This window comes from Fusarium subglutinans (assembly GCF_013396075.1).
Source record: "Fusarium subglutinans strain NRRL 66333 chromosome Unknown NRRL66333_c0000227, whole genome shotgun sequence".
Taxonomy (NCBI): domain Eukaryota; kingdom Fungi; phylum Ascomycota; class Sordariomycetes; order Hypocreales; family Nectriaceae; genus Fusarium; species Fusarium subglutinans.
The window spans coordinates 26,697-42,783 of NW_023502290.1; the positions used below are offsets into that span (position 1 = coordinate 26,697).

Sequence of the window (16,087 nt, forward strand, 5' to 3'; positions counted from 1 at the left end):
TGGACCCTGGACGTTGATCTGCCGGTCTGATAGGCTGCTATCTGCAGGCGCTTCACATCTTCACCTCTATGTGACCAATCAGCACTGTGAGAGCCGTGATGAGCCAGATGGCCATCCAGCCACCTGCAGGCTTCGGCGGCAACAAACGAGTTTTGTTTCGATAGGTAGGCTGAGATCCATGCTTGCTTGGGCTTGGGGTGTGGCCCACCGAGGATGTTGCATCAAGCATCTATCAGGTTGACTCGGTCCATCCAAGCTTACCGAAGCTTTATTTCAAGTGAATGCATGCATTTTCCTGTGCGCCGACGGTGGCCAGAGTCTTTATCCATCTTGGCGCCGAATGAGTGACTTTTCAGCTCCAAGGCATTGGTCGAGTTGGTAGCTGGTTGCACACGGTATCCGGAAAATTGTCCAAGGTGCAGAATGCAGTCATGGCTGTGCTGTAACAGTGAGACACCATGAACACAACAAGCTATATCCCCATCCAAGGTTACATGTTAAGGTTTTCTAGGAAGGTCAGTGATGATTCGGAATACAAGGTGATAAAGATAGCATCCAGCCCCATGTCATATGCAAGCATGACTTGAGAAGTTTTTGCCAATTATGCAACAATTCTCACAGAAGTCTCTCACCATCTTGAGGAACTCAGCGTTCTTAATTTGAATGTTTGATAATCCAAGGATGCGTTCCATGCCATTAGTTACCTGCTCCCGGGGAACAGAAGAATTAACCGGTCTGAAATACGTTTACTTAGAAATAATAAATTAAATTAAGAAAATATAAATTAAAAAGAAACTCTTTTATAATTAAGGAATTTTTTTATATATTTATATTAATTTAATTCTAAAATAGTAAAATAATAGAAATTCTAGTAAGATCTTACTTACTAGTAAGGACTAGTTAATTCTTCTGTCCCCGAGCTGCTCCCCCTCATCTTGGCGTCTGAGGTAGCCGGGGGAGGAAAGAAAACACAGGACCTTGACCCTAAGCAATAAAATCATTCAGGTAAATCTAGCCTAAGTTTAGGGAGCTCTTTGATAGGTTTATTTTAGCACCCTAGATCAAGGTCTGGTATTTTCTTGCTCCCTAAGGGGTAGGTAGGTAGTGAAAGGTTAAATTCCTGGCACGTGATGGTCTCGAGTCTATCTAGGTAGGTACAATATATTATGCCTAAACTGCTCCTAAACCCCGACGCATCGTTAATAATGTAGCTGCCAATATATCCATATCCATAAGCTGCTCATTGACTATCAAGCGGTTGACAATGATAATTGTTTGATTCCGGATTCGTTTCTTGAACTTCATCCTCTCACAAAGCAGGGGCCTATATGTACAGATCGATTGATCAGACTAGAAAAAAAAGAGGAGGATTTGAGACGAGTCAAGTCTTGACAGGTAATACTCATTCTGAAGCCATGAGTCGCCTCAAAGGCTGCTAGCTTGTCCTACCTATACTATTGCCGTGATGATACTCTGTAGTCCGCTTTGCCTCAAGACCTTTGATGGGCACGAAATAATTGACATGATTGATAATGCCTGCCCCTCATTAGTATTATATGATCGCTTAAAAAAGAAACTACCTAGCCATGCAACACATATCAACGTCAATCCACGATGAAGTATACTGCTCACCTTACTACTAGTTAGGTATAGTAGTTATATAAGGCTCTGAGAAAGGTATCCCACAACTAGTAGGTGCCTTACCTTATGGCATTCTTCTCATAACCTGGAACCTTGACCGGTATCATGGAGGTGGGACACGTTGGATGCTTTGGCCGAAGCTCGCCCGAGGAGGGGCATCAAATTCTTATCGCTCTATCGTGCCCAATCAGGCCTAGCGTAAGAGTCATAGCCATTTCGAGAGACTGCACACGAGGAATTTTGCCATCATCAAGGCGAAATACGTAAAGTCGATTTCCTTACTCGAAACTGCTCTCCCGCTCCTCCGCGACCGAAAAACCACTTCTGATATACCGTCCGAATTGCCCCGCCTTCATCATGTCTGCCAACGGCGACCCCAAATACGACGACATCGAGTCCGAGTCTGACTCCGGCGAGTCTGTCGGCCACAACGAGGCTGGCGATGAGAAGCCCCTCAAGTCGGCTCTCAAGAAATCCAACCCAGCGATCGCAGAGCCCGCGAGTCAAAAACCTCCTCTGCCCCCACAAACCGATCCCAAAGATCTCGATGTTGCCAGCCTGACCCCCTTGACGCCCGAGATTATTGCCCGTCAAGCTACTATCAACATTGGTACCATTGGCCATGTAGCTCACGGAAAGTCCACCGTCGTCAAGGCTATCTCTGGTGTCCAGACAGTTCGTTTCAAGAACGAGCTCATCCGCAATATTACGATCAAGTTGGGTTATGCCAACGCCAAGATCTACAAATGCGACAACCAAGCATGCCCTCGCCCTGGATGCTACCGCAGTTACAAGAGTGAGAAGGAAGTTGACCCTCCTTGTGAGAGAGATGGCTGTGGTGGTACTTACAGGCTATTGCGACACGTCTCGTAAGTTAATCCTGAATTCAAACTCGTGTGCGGAATAATGGCTGATGTTTACAGATTCGTCGATTGCCCTGGTCACGATATTCTCATGAGCACCATGTTGTCAGGCGCCGCCGTCATGGACGCCGCTCTCCTTCTCATCGCCGGTAACGAATCTTGTCCTCAGCCCCAGACCTCCGAGCACTTGGCTGCTATTGAGATTATGAAGCTCGACAAGATCATCATTCTCCAGAACAAGGTCGATCTTATGCGAGAAGAGGCTGCGCAGCAGCATTACCAGTCCATTCTCAAGTTCATCCGAGGAACTGTGGCTGGCAAGTCCCCAGTGATCCCAATCTCTGCCCAGCTGAAGTTCAACATTGATGCCGTCAACGAGGCCATTGTCAACACCATTCCCGTTCCTCCCAGAGACTTCAGCATAGATCCTCATATGATCGTCATTCGATCATTCGACGTCAACAAGCCTGGTTCCGAGATCGATGACCTCAAAGGTGGTGTCGCCGGTGGTTCTATTCTCCACGGTGTTGTCAAGCTTGGTGATGAGATCGAGATCCGACCTGGTATTGTCTCCCGAGACGATAGCGGTGCCCTCAAGTGCACACCGATTTTTAGTCGAGTCGTCTCGCTTAACTCCGAAGCCAACGACCTCAAGTACGCCGTACCCGGTGGTCTCATTGGTGTCGGCACACGAATCGACCCTACTCTGTGCCGAGCCGATCGTCTTGTCGGTTTCGTCTTGGGTCTCAAGGGCCGCCTTCCCGAGATCTACAGTGAGATCGAGGTCAACTTCTACCTTCTCCGCCGCCTGCTCGGTGTGAGGACCGCCGATGGTAAACAAGCCAAGGTTGCTAAGCTCGCTAAGAACGAGGTTATCATGGTCAACATTGGATCTACATCCACTGGCGCCAAGGTTGCTGCCATCAAGAACGACGCTGCTAAGCTTGTCCTGACTAGCCCCGCCTGCACCAATATCGGCGAAAAGGTTGCTCTGAGCAGACGTATCGAGAAGCATTGGCGTCTCATTGGTTGGGCAACCATTGCTGCGTAAGTTTCCACATACATGAGTCCCCCCTATTACAGAATAATTTAACTGACCTCCATTGTAGTGGTGTGACCCTGGAGCCCAGTACTGCTTAGACTTTCCACCTAGACCAACGAACAACTTAAGCAGCTTTTTCGCATGATTTCCCGGCTACATGACATGAAGAGCTCAAGAATGCCCAATTGCAGAGGCAAAGCCCAAGAAGGCATTTTGAGTAGACGGTTGGCGCTGGAGGGGGGCCTGGTGTTTGGTGGTCTTTTACAAGAGAGCATGGGGACGAAAGAATAAGGCGAGCTAGATGAGTCCATGCCACGAGCTCTAAAGAACATGTGGCTGTGACTAGTGGATGAGGAATGTAGTTACGCTGTGAATGCGTCGAGGTTACACCAACCTCACAGGGGGACCCAAAAGTTTTAGCCAAACGCTCATAGCACGAAATGAAGAGATTTCATGACTAAACTCATAAGTATATGCATCATCTATTTGCGCGTTTTGCGCGCGTGCTTGACCAAGTTTTCTATGACCCCTTCGAATGCTTCTCGATCGCCAATCTTTTCGTCGGTTCTCTTCTTCCAATATTCCAATGCTTCCTTGGCCGCTTCCTGCAACCCTTCCAGTTTGGCTACGTGCGCTTTTAATTCCTCATCAGTCATACCATCAAGTGCTTCATCTGTTGTTTGGCACAAATGACGAGCAGCCACGAGGTCTAGTTCGGGTTGTGGTGGAGGCCCGCGGCGCTTTCTTGTCGAGGCTGATGGCTTCCCTTGGGTATCAACTGATGTAGATGAATTGTTACCTTCGCCTTGCCGTAACCTAGATACAGACCGGGAATCTGTGGACGTTCTAGGCGACAATGAAGGGACGTTTAGAGAGGGAAGAACGAGTTTCTTCTGCTTAGAGGCTGGGAGGATCTCGTCGAGGTCGACGGGAACTCCGAGTGACACGAGAAAGAGGCGGCGTGTGAGAGAGCGAATCCAATCAGGGGGTGCGAGAGGAGGTGGCGCTACCAGTTGTGACCAGAGAGATGCGGACCTTGCTGTGGGAAACACTGAGTCCTTGGAGAGAGGTGGGAATGTGGGAAGATCGAGTTCTTCTGGGGGGTATAGAGTAGCGAGGAAAGGCTCCAAGGCAGACACGACTGCTTCTGGATCGAGTCCATCAAAGTCGGGTATGGACTAGGTACACAATGGTTAGCGAAGTACAAGGGGCATAACGTAGATATATCTTACGAATGGTAATGTTGGTTGCTGTGAATGCTGTGTGGCAGTGGGCGCTGGTGTCTCTGCTTCCTGAAAGCCGTCTTCAAAGTCATCGAAGTCATCGTCCTCATTACCCTCCTCGAAATCATCAAAGTCGTCGCCGAAATCGTCGTCGCCATCATCATCGCCATCGTCATCGTCAGCATCTCGTAAAGAAGTAGCTATGGCACGGGGGCTTTCAGAAGGTCCATCTTCTTGTAATTTCGAGTCTGCAGTACCGGGTGACGGTCTTGAATTATCTACGCAGGCGAGTCTCAGCGGTCAATGATCATTCTTTTGAATTTTAGGACTTTGCTACTCCCGTACCAGAATTGCTGTCAACATGTGCGCTCTCGCCTTGAATCTCCTTGACCTGACCATCAGAATCCACGAGAATGTCCGGAGAAGCATCTGCTTTGCGCCTCTCCTCATATTGAATTGAGTGCGATCGGCTTCTAGCCCCAGGAGCCTCCTCTACGATGGTCGTGGGCGCTTTGATTTCGGGGGTAGAGGGGACATTTTGAGATACACCTGTCTCTGGAGCAATCGCAATCTCGTCAGGCTGAGCATCCTGCCCCCGCATCTCGTATGCTTCAGTTCCCGGAACCTCGCCGTGTGATGGCTGATCGTCGATCTTCTCGACTCGGGTCTTTGGAATTGGTGAACTAATCTTGGGACTTCCCGCGCCAGATGCCGCATCGGTAAACTGGTCGTCGGATTCGGACTCCTCAGCTACAACATGTCAGCAAGGGTAGTCGATTGTCCGAAAATCGGTGCTATCATACCAAGTTCGTGGGCTCCAGGGTCCTCAACGGGAGCACCCTTGGGAAGCTCAAGCTTCTCGGCGTCTGTCATGATGACGAGAGTTGGAGGGAAATAGTGTCTCGAGATCTAGAACATGCGGTATTGATAGTCGGCGTGGGGTTCAAGGAACACAGGGGCTAACAACTGAGCAGGCTGAATGGCTTTAACGCGGTATTGGGGGAGCCAGAGGTGCTGATGTGCTAAGGTGAGGGCGGTAAAGTGTAATACGACTACCGTTAGAAGAGGGCTGGCGCACAGAACGACTCAATGCTAGGTACAGCAACGAACTTTATTAGGTAGAATATGATCGGTACGAATAGATCAAGAAAAGAGGTCGTTTCTGTCCAGCAGTTCGTGAGAAGCTACCTCACCTACCTAAGGTAAGGTATAGTACCTCGAGGCACCTAGGTAGAGCTCAAGTGGACAAGTATCACGTGGGGCTATCAACACTGGCCTCCTCCCATTTCCTTAACTCTGTTGGGCGACTCTTTTCCATCCCATCCATTCGCAATCCTTGGCTTTGAGTTATCCCTGCATCCATCACCTAAGGTACCTAGTCTAGAACACGGCATACCTAGTCACCGTATTTGGGTCAGACGGTTCGATTACTTGGCATATTGGCCCATTAGTATGATGGTGAGACTGCATGAAATTTGAGAGGAACGATGCAATCAGTAATTTTCGATGCTCGTAACCTTCTTTGCTACCGGCCTGCCTAGTATACCTAGGTAGGTAGGCACTAACCTTAGGTACCTACCTACCTTGCTGTTTGGGCGCATTAGCATGGATGGGATAAATCGAGATGATGACTAGATACCTACTACCTGTTCGCAGTTGATTGCCAAACTTCGGCACAAAATCTATCTATCCTTCATCTGCAGCTGAAGCACAATGCTTACCATGTTCTACATACACATAAAACATGATACCTAGCGTCCCATTTAGACAGTGCCGCATCTTCCTTTCCGCTTCCTATCATTGTTCTAAGTTAAACGATCTCAACTTAAAGACTGCTCTATCGTATATAGGTATACAGCATCTTCAATTCCAAATGTTTCACCACATACTGAATGCTTACGGCCAGAAAGCTAAACGAAGGCAGCGTCGGTCATGACTTGTGTTGTATTATCATGATGAAACACCATACAGTGCTTTCATTCTTGGGTGTCATACCCCAAGTCTCTATATTTTAATTCACCTGTTATAATTGTTGATGTTTTGTCTTTATCAAGATCCGAAGTCATAGCAAAACTAAAGGCATACACCGTTTATAACGTGCAAGATATAACGGTTACAGAAGTAGCCTAGCGCGGACACGGTGCTGCCATCAGTAAATGCTCATCTCAGGACGCGTCTCCACAAAAAAAGCTCCCAAATACTATGCGGGCCAGCCGCCTTCAATATATCCGTTGCCATCAACGACCACAACCTTCCCATTTCGACTTGCGTAGTCATCATCCCAGGTCCTGCCTTCGACGTCTCGATACTTCTCTAAACTGTGTCAGGTACTCGCGACCGATAAATTTCCCGATTCGAGCAAGCTGATCTCGGCCTTCAGCTCCCAAGATGTCGTTCAGCTTCGGAAACGCAAGCTCTTCCAGCGCACCCAACAACACGACATCGACTGCGCCAGCTTCGGGCAGCCTTTTTGGAGCAGCTACAGGAACTCCTAGCTTCTCATTCGGCTCTATTGGTGGCTCTGCCAGTAACACCACAACACCGACCAGCAGCGCAACCAATATGTTTGGTCAACAAAGCGGTGCCTCGGCGCCGAAGCCCGCCAGCAATCTCTTCGGCGGCGGCGCAAACACGGCCAACACTTCTACCACTCCCTCATCTGGCGGTATTTTCGGTGCTGGTGGCTCTACAACTCCTGCGACAGGAGGTCTTTTTGGGGGTGCCTCGTCTACCACGCCAGCGGCTACTTCTGCACCTTCTAGCGGTGGATTGTTCGGTGGTGGTGCCAGCAATTCAACGGCCCCTGCGTCTTCAGGAATTTTTGGAAGCAATGGGAATAATGCCAGCAAGCCAGCCACTGGCCTCTTCGGCGGTGGTAGCTCTTCTACCACTGCTAGTAGTGGCGCTGGTCTGTTCGGCCAGAATAATGCCAACCAGGCAGCGACAGCTACCCCTTCTTCTGCAACCACAAACCTTTTCGGAAACGCTGCCTCTGGGGCCGCAACTCCTGCTAAACCAACTTTCGCTTTACCATCTACGACTCCTGCAGGGGCACCACCCGCCGACTCTTCGAAGCCTGCTGGTGGATTATTTGGGAATACAGGCGCGCAAGTATCCAGTGGAAACTCTAGTTTATTCGGCGGAGCGAAACCTGCAAGCACGTCTGCTTCTTCTGCCCAACCCAGCACTACAGCAGCTGCATCACCCAGCGGTCTCTTCGGGAGTGCGCAGTCCGGAAGCGCTGCTCCTACCGGGGGTCTTTTCGGAGCGAAGCCAGCTTCAGCTTCTACTCCCGCCGCCGGGGGCCTGTTTGGTGCAAAGACTGAAGGGGCTCCGCCTGCTGCGGCTTCGCAAGCCGGAAGCACGGCCCCTGCCAACTCCACGGCCTCCTTATTCGGTGCCAAACCTGCAGCTCCAGCCACTACAACTCCAGGCTCGACACCGGCGAGTGGCCTCTTCGGCGGCGGCGCAACAACTTCTGCTGCCTCAGGCGCTTCTGCCACAACAACAGCTGGAGGCCTGTTTGGAAACAAACCTGCAACGACTACAACTACTACAGCAGCTCCGGCCGCAACGGCAGCAAGCGCTGGCAGTCTTTTTGGCGGCGCCCCCAAGCCATCTACTGAGTCATCTACTTCGAAGCCAGCCGGTGGTCTGTTCGGAGCACCTGCATCCAGCCAGCCAGCCGGTTCTGCAGCTACCACAACTGCAACAACTGGTGCAACAACTACCACTGCCCCTGCGGCTGGCTCGACTGCTGCTGCTGCCAGCAGCCTGTTTGGTGCGAAACCTACCACAGATGCCAGCAAGGATGCAGCTAAGTCTGCGGCTTCCAGTGCCACCCCTGGGGCGCTAGGTGCTTCCACGACTGGCCCAACATCCCAGATGGCGCGACTCAAGAACAAAACCATGGAGGACATTGTTACACGTTGGGCGTCCGATCTCTCCAAGTATCAGAAGGAATTCAAGGAGCAAGCCACCACTGTGTCGACCTGGGACAGAAGCCTCGTGGATAACGGCGAGAAGATCCAGAAGTTGTACTTGGATACATTCGAGGCCGAACGAGCCAGCCATGAAATCGAGCGACAACTTGCTGCTGTAGAAAGCCAGCAAGATGAGCTCGAGGCTTGGTTGGACCGGTATGAGTCTGAGGTTCAGGATATGTTTGCGAAACAGCTTGGCCCTGGCGAGCAGTTAGCTGGCCCTGACCAGGAACGAGAACGTACGTACAAGCTTGCGGAGAAGCTGACGCAACAATTGGATGAAAAGTCGCGCGATCTCTCCAAGATGGTCAAGGAAATCAACGACATCTCAGGAACATTGAACAAGGGTGCTAAGCCCGAGGACCCTGTAAGTTACATTCCATTTTTTATTACCCTGGATAAGGTTTGCTAACCCAGTACACAGCTGAGCCAGATTGTTCGGGTCCTGAATGGTCACCTTACACAACTGCAGTGGATTGATGCTAATGCCTCGTCGCTGCAAGCCAAGGTTGTGGCTGCTCAGAAATCGAGCAGCAACCTAGGAAGTCATTATGCTGGCTCTGATAACGATGCAGCAGAGAGCTTTTATCGCTCTTACATGGGTCGACGATGAGGAGGAGTAATAATTATTGGCTTGGAGTTTTAGGCAAGGAATTCGGGTAATTCTGTATCAGATACGAACGTGGAGAGAAGACGTGCAGTAGAGCTCAGTTCAGAGTAACAAGGATACGGACAAACGCTGGGAATCCAATGTTGAGGAGTGCAAATGCGTGATTGTTCTTGTACACTAGTTTACCTTAGACTATGGAAAAAGACAAGCACTGGAAGAAGTGCAATTTCAAGTCAGGTCGGGTCCCCCCAAATGATAAATGTACATCCATCGATCTTGGCGAGCGGGATTCAACCTCACTCAGAGCTGATGGTTTCTCCCCCGCAGTCTTTGCCGGGGGTTATCCGGTAATCCGAGGGATGAGTTGTTTAGTTCTTCTCGCCGCCCTGCTCACGGGTGATCTCGTCACTGAAGGGGAATTGAAGTCAGAGGTATGCTCAACTCGGCCCGTATGATACATAGGTAGCTTACATGTGCTTGGAGAGACGGTCAAGGTGCTGCTGCTGCTCCTGGAGCTTCTTCTTGAGCTCGATGAGCTTCTCCTTCTCGCGCTGGCGGATAGCGTAATCCTCGCTGGCCTTCTCCCGTCGCTGGAAGGCATCACTAGAGAATGGCAAATGTCAGAATGCTTCAATCGCCATGTCAATTGGACCTTAGACCGAGAACTCACCCGGAACCACCAGTGGGACGGACTGAACCAGTAGCTCCCTCAGTCATGACGCGAGGAGTGGTAGAGAAGCATCGAACAGGCCAGAAGGCGGCTGTCTGGCGGAAGGTTGTGCGAAGCATGCTGTCGTTGAGGTTTTGGTTTTTTGTCTTGGCTTGCTAGTGACAAGGAAGGATTGGAGATGTGCTTTGTTTTGTAGCCGATGACGTTGGAGGGTTGCTGGTGAAAGAGTCGGCCATGATCTGACGACGAGCTCAGGCCAAGGGTATAATGCCATGGTCGCCTTAGGCCGTTACCTGATGCTAGCACATGACGGGCTAGTAAAAACAGGTACTGGGTTAACAAATCGTGGCCGGCCTAGCGGTAAATCCCGGCCTGCTCCGCCTGCAAGCTCGGATCTGGGTCATGATCTTTCAGCCTGCGAGACAACGGAATTGTGCCAGCCAGGGACCAGGATATAGCTCTAGGGTGCCTGGTTAGGCATAACTACCCTAGATTGTGCATGCAAAGTAGCACTTTGGTTTATCGGTATTTTATGAAGCTCGGGGTTTCCTTGCATTTGATATTCGACCTTTACAAGCTACTACTTGCGTACCTAGGTACCTAGTATGGGTGGGCGCATCACATGTACCACACATAGCTTCCATACCTTAGTACCTAGGTAAGGTAGCCATTGCATGACATCAGAGCTCTCGTTAGGTGGGTTTATCGGGGGTTATTCCACATACCTTAGTACACAGCCATAATGCCATAATAGGTACTAAAGTACCCGGACATCGTACGGTGTTTAGGTAGCATATGTAGACCTCACGAGATCTGGGACAACTGCTCTGACAGGCGGAGGAAGTGATATTGGAAGTTTTGGATAACGACGTCAGTGAGTCATGTAGTCAATCGATCAAAGCAACACAATATACACAGTAGGTACTCAATCCAAGTATAATCCGGGCAGATGTGCTGCGCCAATACATATTCCAGTCATTCGTGTAGTCCTATGACTTCGTACCCTAGACTGCTCATCAATGAATGCAATGCTAGCTGCCTGGCGGATTTGCAATAATCAGAGGCAATACAGGCGTCTGAGGCGGGTGTATTCACTGCAGAGCAGTCAATCGACTAAATTGAGAGAAAGATCTCCTTCGTGTTCCAATATGAGAATGATGAATCTGACCAGCAGCATTCAGATTGCAGTTCCTGTCTCACAACCGAAGTCTCGTGTCGGCACTTCTGTGGCTGCTCCGAGCACACCAACAGCCTGACTAACAAGGCAAAAGAAGCAATCAGGTCGGGTCGCATGATGACGATGATGACACTTGACACCATGGACCCCTCATTTCTTTTTACTTTATTTTTATTTTTGGTAAAATCGCCTTGGTTAACGTGCCCGTTTCTTAGCCGTTGACGTGTATTTCCGCTATTGTTAACGGCTTTTGTCGGCCAGAGATTTAAGGTCACGAACATAGTTCTTGACGTCGAGATGCCAACTCAAAAGAAACATGGACCGTTCTATGGGACCACCTAAGCTGAAAAGTAAGGCGTGACTGTTCGGTTTGTAGACGAATTACATAGGTAGGGAGACAATGTATCTAGGTAGTAAGGATGCCAAGATCCAAGACCTATCACCCGTCAATGCGAGGCCTCAATAGAGGCCCATTTCGTTTGGCAGCTTGTAATCGTGACAAGACAAACTACCTAACGAGATTAAGCATGAATGAGAAGAGCGATTGTCCATTGTTGGGTGTCCATTGAAGTTCCAAGGCCCAGCCAGCTTCAATGGATTCCCCATGGCAGGTGGGTGACAACCTATCGGGTGAGGTGGGGGGCTGCTAATCAAGGTAAGGTACGTACATGGGGCTGACTGCCCGGCTGCTGGCTGCTGGCGCTGGCAGTCACTGCCCAGAGGTGCCCCTTCCTCGATATCTCTCGCGCTTTCGTCACCCCCAACCAATAACTTGACAATAACTCCCCCGTCTAACTCTCTCAACTCAACTCGTCCCGCAAAACAAAACCACTTCTTTTTTTCATCTCTCTTCTCTTTCTCTTGGCCCCATTCGCCATCTGCCAACTCCTTCAACTGAAGCTCCTCTCAGCCGAATTTTGTTTATTCGCTTTCCCTTAAACAATCCCTCAAGCTACTATAAATTTCCACGACTCAAGGTACGTATCTACACTTCTGCCCAGCTCAACCCTTCTACTTGTGAACAAGAACCTTCGCCCTATCTGTTGCGGCTATCTCGTCTTCTTGTTGTTGTTTGTGTTTCGTTGTGCCCTTCTACCACCCACTCTGTCGTCATTGCCCCCCCCTCCTCAGACCGAAACGAACACGCACCCATTATCCCCCTTGGGATCTCCGGGCGCCTTCACCACCACGATTAAGCGATAGCCGCCCTATCTGTACTGCCAACGACAAAAGCATTTTATTTCGAGGCTACTCGTCGTTTAATTACTGTGTGGTGCTCACTGTCGCTTGTCGCCCATCTCAGGAGGCCGTCGTCTCAGAACCCCTCCGCCACTGACAGGCCTAAGAGCGGGGAGCCTCACCGAGTCGTCGCCGCCGCTCTAGCCACGCACTAGGCGCGCAACTGCCTCTCCCTGTACTCCGTATCGCCTAAAACCATCGACTTATCGCCCCTCGCCCACTTCGAAGCTTCCTTCATCATTCCATAATCGTCGCTTTCACCAACGCATACACGAGCTTGCGCCGTTCGACTCTACCACTCTCTTTGTGCCTGTCTGCCTGTGTCTGCACATATCGCTCTATTTGCTTCGTCTGACAAGCTTGACCACCCCCCTTTACTAACTGTCCTTAAACACAGTCGCCAAACACCAACAAAATGGGTCACGAAGACGCCGTCTACCTTGCCAAGCTCGCCGAGCAGGCTGAGCGATATGAGGGTATGTTATAGGGCTCAACACAATATGTCAACCGCGCGCTAACGTATGGGGCGCGCGCCCATTGCAGAGATGGTTGAGAACATGAAGATTGTCGCCGGTGAGGATCGAGATCTCACTGTCGAGGAGCGAAACCTTCTCTCCGTTGCCTACAAGAACGTCATTGGCGCCCGCCGTGCCTCCTGGCGCATAGTCACCTCTATCGAGCAGAAGGAGGAGTCAAAGGGCAACTCTTCTCAGGTTACCCTTATCAAGGAGTACCGACAGAAGATTGAGGCCGAGCTTGCCAAAATCTGCGACGACATTCTCGAGGTTCTCGACCAGCACCTTATTCCCTCTGCTAAATCTGGCGAGTCCAAGGTTTTCTACCACAAGATGTAGGCGCCAACTCATCACATACCGTCGCATACTTTTATTGATCAGTCTTGCAGGAAGGGTGACTACCACCGTTACCTTGCTGAGTTCGCCATCGGTGACCGCCGCAAGGACTCTGCCGACAAGTCCCTCGAGGCCTACAAGGCTGCTACTGAGGTTGCCCAGACTGAGCTTCCTCCCACCCACCCTATCCGCCTGGGTCTTGCCCTTAACTTTTCAGTTTTCTACTACGAAATCCTCAACGCCCCTGACCAGGCTTGCCACTTGGCCAAGCAGGCATTTGACGACGCTATTGCCGGTACGACTCGCGACTGCTTTCAATTGGCCAACATTATACTGACACGGAATTTACAGAGCTCGATACCTTGAGTGAGGAGAGCTACAAGGACTCTACACTGATTATGCAACTGCTCCGGGACAATCTTGTGAGTTTCCCGATCGCTCATTTTCACCTATTCGATGACAGCTAACACAATGACAGACCCTCTGGACCTCCTCTGAGGCCGAGACCTCCGCTGCTGGTCAGGCCGAGGCTCCCAAGGAGGACGCACCTGCGGCCGCTACCGAGGAGCCAGCCGCCCCGGCCGAGGAGCCTAAGGCCGAGTAGGGAGTCGACTAGTGATTTGTCTATGCAGGTGTCAGGTGGACTGGTGTCTACGGAGTGTGGACAGAAGACCTCATTTTTGATCAAGAGCTTCGGCATCGTTTCAGTACAGACAATGGCCATGGAAAGGGCTGACTTTTTCACCAACGGGCTGGCAAGGCGAGTCTATAACAGAACACTTTTACGTTCTGCTCTTAGACTGTTAATGCGTTGGCCGTCTGGACAATAAAAATACTAAAATTACTTTCAATACACGAAATATATGACTAGTGATGACTAGTGATGACTAGTGATGACGCAGTTGAAGAAACTGAATTGGGATTTTTTTTAGGCATGCAAGCAACAACATTACTAGATTACAGTGCAAGGTTCTTGTTTGGTTGTTGGCCAGGTTCTTGGATCATGAATGCTGGCATGGTCAATTTATGCCCTTGTCAAGATATATGCGGATAAGAGTACGCACTGTCATGATCGGCTCAACAGTAATCTGATTATGAGGAGGCCGCAAAGCCAAGTCTTAGGTATCTTTGGAAGTTTCATTTGAAGGAAGTGATTGTTGTTCATCCTCAATAACGGCAAAGTGAACTCGGAGCCACAAACTACAGTCGAGACACCCAACCACAAGCTCCCCCTCATCACTCACTTCTTCCAAGTCTGCTTCGCAAAACTCATAGCTATGCTCATTCCCACAGCGACAAGGGCGATACCAGCATTCCTGATCCTCATCAAATGCCAGATCGTCTAGGTCAATATTTTCCACGCCGGTCTGAAAAGAGCCATCCCACTTTTCGCTTGGGCGAGACACCCGCATAGCGGCGTCGTAAGCTGCCCGACAAGAAGGGTCGGAAAGAGTGTTGAGAGCAGTTGTGATTTGGTCGACTGTGAAGCAAACAAAGGATGGATCTGAATTTGTGACTTTGTCTGGATGGTTACGGAGGAGGGCCCGGTGATAGGCGCGCTTTATGAGGGGCGTAGAATCATGTTGTGTGTCGAGGAGCGTGGGCGTGAGGTTGAGCACTTGGTAATGTGTCGCCACTTCTGGTGAGGTGACTGCAGCCTGTGAAGAAGAGGACATGCTCTGGGACCGAGTTATGCAGATGCCCGTTTGTCAAGTGTAATACGGACAGCTAAAAGCCTGAAGGCTTCGGTTTGATATCACGTGATACACATTCAATGGAGCGAGCTATTGTGAAATCGTGGATATCTATCTACCTTGGTTACATGGAGAAATGAGAGCCATATTAATGTTATTTGGCGTACAAGATGGGAAGTTCATGTTCCAGAACCTCCAGACGCAGTGGTAGTTGGGTGGCCTGTAATTTACGAAAGGGAGGTTGGATCTTGAGTGCACAATTGTTGTCGACAAGACGGTCGCTGATATTGTTGTACATAAAAATACATGGTGGATGTACAGGGCGCGCCAGAACAGTCATTCCAACTCTCTTCCTGTTGTTTATTTGGGGAACTTGGTCCAACCGTATTTGCCCACCTGTTGATGTAGTTAGCAATGGACGATCAAGGCAGTCAATCTTTGATCTTACCCTCTTCCAGTGCTTGATAAGACTGGGCATATCCAGCATGGCCTTTCTTCTTGTCTCCATCCTGCAGTATAGTTAGTCAATGTTGTTGTTCTAGACTCGTGACAACACGTAGCCAGCCAGTGCAGCTGTGGTCGCCATGATGGGAGCGTTCACTTACTTTGCAATCATATGTCGTTCGTGAATATGACCCTTGACCTTCTGTCCTACACCAGTACCCTTGACTCTCAGACCATGCTCAACCCGGTGAGCCAGCTTGTACTCAGTGCCCTTTCGTGTTTCTGGCAGCAGATCCTCAACGCCGTTCTCACGGGCCATCTTGACCAGCTCAGCCTGGCGACGCTGCGAGTAGACAGGATCCTGCCATTTGCCAGTCACTGGGTGCTTGTAGAAGCGGAAAGGGTTCGGCCTCTCCTCCTGGTATCGGGTCTTTGGGGTATTTTCGGGGAGGATGGCGGCGGGAGGATAGCGGGCAAAGAAGCGCTGCAGTGGTGCGGGCAGCGACTTTGCAAGTCCAATGAGCTGTGATGTTGACGCCATGGCAATTCGCTATGATTTGCCGTGCTGAAGGGCAATCGTTTGCATGCCCCGGAACTGAAAGAATGGTCACGAATCTGGAGCTTTCTGATCTTCAAGGCTACGGTCCCCA

General features: G+C 50.2%; 7 protein-coding genes across 7 annotated transcripts; 3 read left to right on the top strand and 4 right to left on the bottom strand.

Moving 5' to 3' along the window:
- Positions 1 to 1,998: 1,998 nt before the first annotated feature.
- FSUBG_11642 (eukaryotic translation initiation factor 2 subunit gamma) lies at positions 1,999 to 3,644 on the top strand (the record flags this gene model as incomplete). The annotated part of the gene is made up of 3 exons (XM_036676346.1): positions 1,999 to 2,510; positions 2,565 to 3,551; positions 3,614 to 3,644. 3 exons carry the CDS (start codon positions 1,999 to 2,001, stop codon positions 3,642 to 3,644), a joined length of 1,530 nt encoding a protein of 509 aa, XP_036532871.1.
- A 384-nt stretch (positions 3,645 to 4,028) lies between these two features.
- FSUBG_11643 (uncharacterized protein) lies at positions 4,029 to 5,642 on the bottom strand (the record flags this gene model as incomplete). Its single annotated transcript, XM_036676347.1, has 4 exons — positions 4,029 to 4,724; positions 4,779 to 5,047; positions 5,115 to 5,519; positions 5,573 to 5,642. 4 exons carry the CDS (start codon positions 5,640 to 5,642, stop codon positions 4,029 to 4,031), a joined length of 1,440 nt encoding a protein of 479 aa, XP_036532872.1.
- A 1,515-nt stretch (positions 5,643 to 7,157) lies between these two features.
- On the top strand, positions 7,158 to 9,365 carry FSUBG_11644 (nucleoporin nsp1; the record flags this gene model as incomplete). The annotated part of the gene is made up of 2 exons (XM_036676348.1): positions 7,158 to 9,119; positions 9,177 to 9,365. 2 exons carry the CDS (start codon positions 7,158 to 7,160, stop codon positions 9,363 to 9,365), a joined length of 2,151 nt encoding a protein of 716 aa, XP_036532873.1.
- A 365-nt stretch (positions 9,366 to 9,730) lies between these two features.
- Positions 9,731 to 10,151, bottom strand: FSUBG_11645 (H+-transporting ATP synthase inhibitor precursor mitochondrial; the record flags this gene model as incomplete). Its single annotated transcript, XM_036676349.1, has 3 exons — positions 9,731 to 9,770; positions 9,834 to 9,965; positions 10,033 to 10,151. 3 exons carry the CDS (start codon positions 10,149 to 10,151, stop codon positions 9,731 to 9,733), a joined length of 291 nt encoding a protein of 96 aa, XP_036532874.1.
- A 2,712-nt stretch (positions 10,152 to 12,863) lies between these two features.
- FSUBG_11646 (tyrosine 3-monooxygenase tryptophan 5-monooxygenase) lies at positions 12,864 to 13,903 on the top strand (the record flags this gene model as incomplete). Its single annotated transcript, XM_036676350.1, has 5 exons — positions 12,864 to 12,924; positions 12,992 to 13,298; positions 13,353 to 13,594; positions 13,651 to 13,721; positions 13,778 to 13,903. 5 exons carry the CDS (start codon positions 12,864 to 12,866, stop codon positions 13,901 to 13,903), a joined length of 807 nt encoding a protein of 268 aa, XP_036532875.1.
- Positions 13,904 to 14,417: 514 nt separating this feature from the next.
- On the bottom strand, positions 14,418 to 14,975 carry FSUBG_11647 (diphthamide biosynthesis 4; the record flags this gene model as incomplete). Its single annotated transcript, XM_036676351.1, has 1 exon — positions 14,418 to 14,975. One exon carries the CDS (start codon positions 14,973 to 14,975, stop codon positions 14,418 to 14,420), a length of 558 nt encoding a protein of 185 aa, XP_036532876.1.
- A 378-nt stretch (positions 14,976 to 15,353) lies between these two features.
- FSUBG_11648 (ribosomal 25 mitochondrial) lies at positions 15,354 to 15,978 on the bottom strand (the record flags this gene model as incomplete). The annotated part of the gene is made up of 3 exons (XM_036676352.1): positions 15,354 to 15,389; positions 15,442 to 15,502; positions 15,599 to 15,978. 3 exons carry the CDS (start codon positions 15,976 to 15,978, stop codon positions 15,354 to 15,356), a joined length of 477 nt encoding a protein of 158 aa, XP_036532877.1.
- Between the last annotated feature and the right edge of the window lie 109 nt (positions 15,979 to 16,087).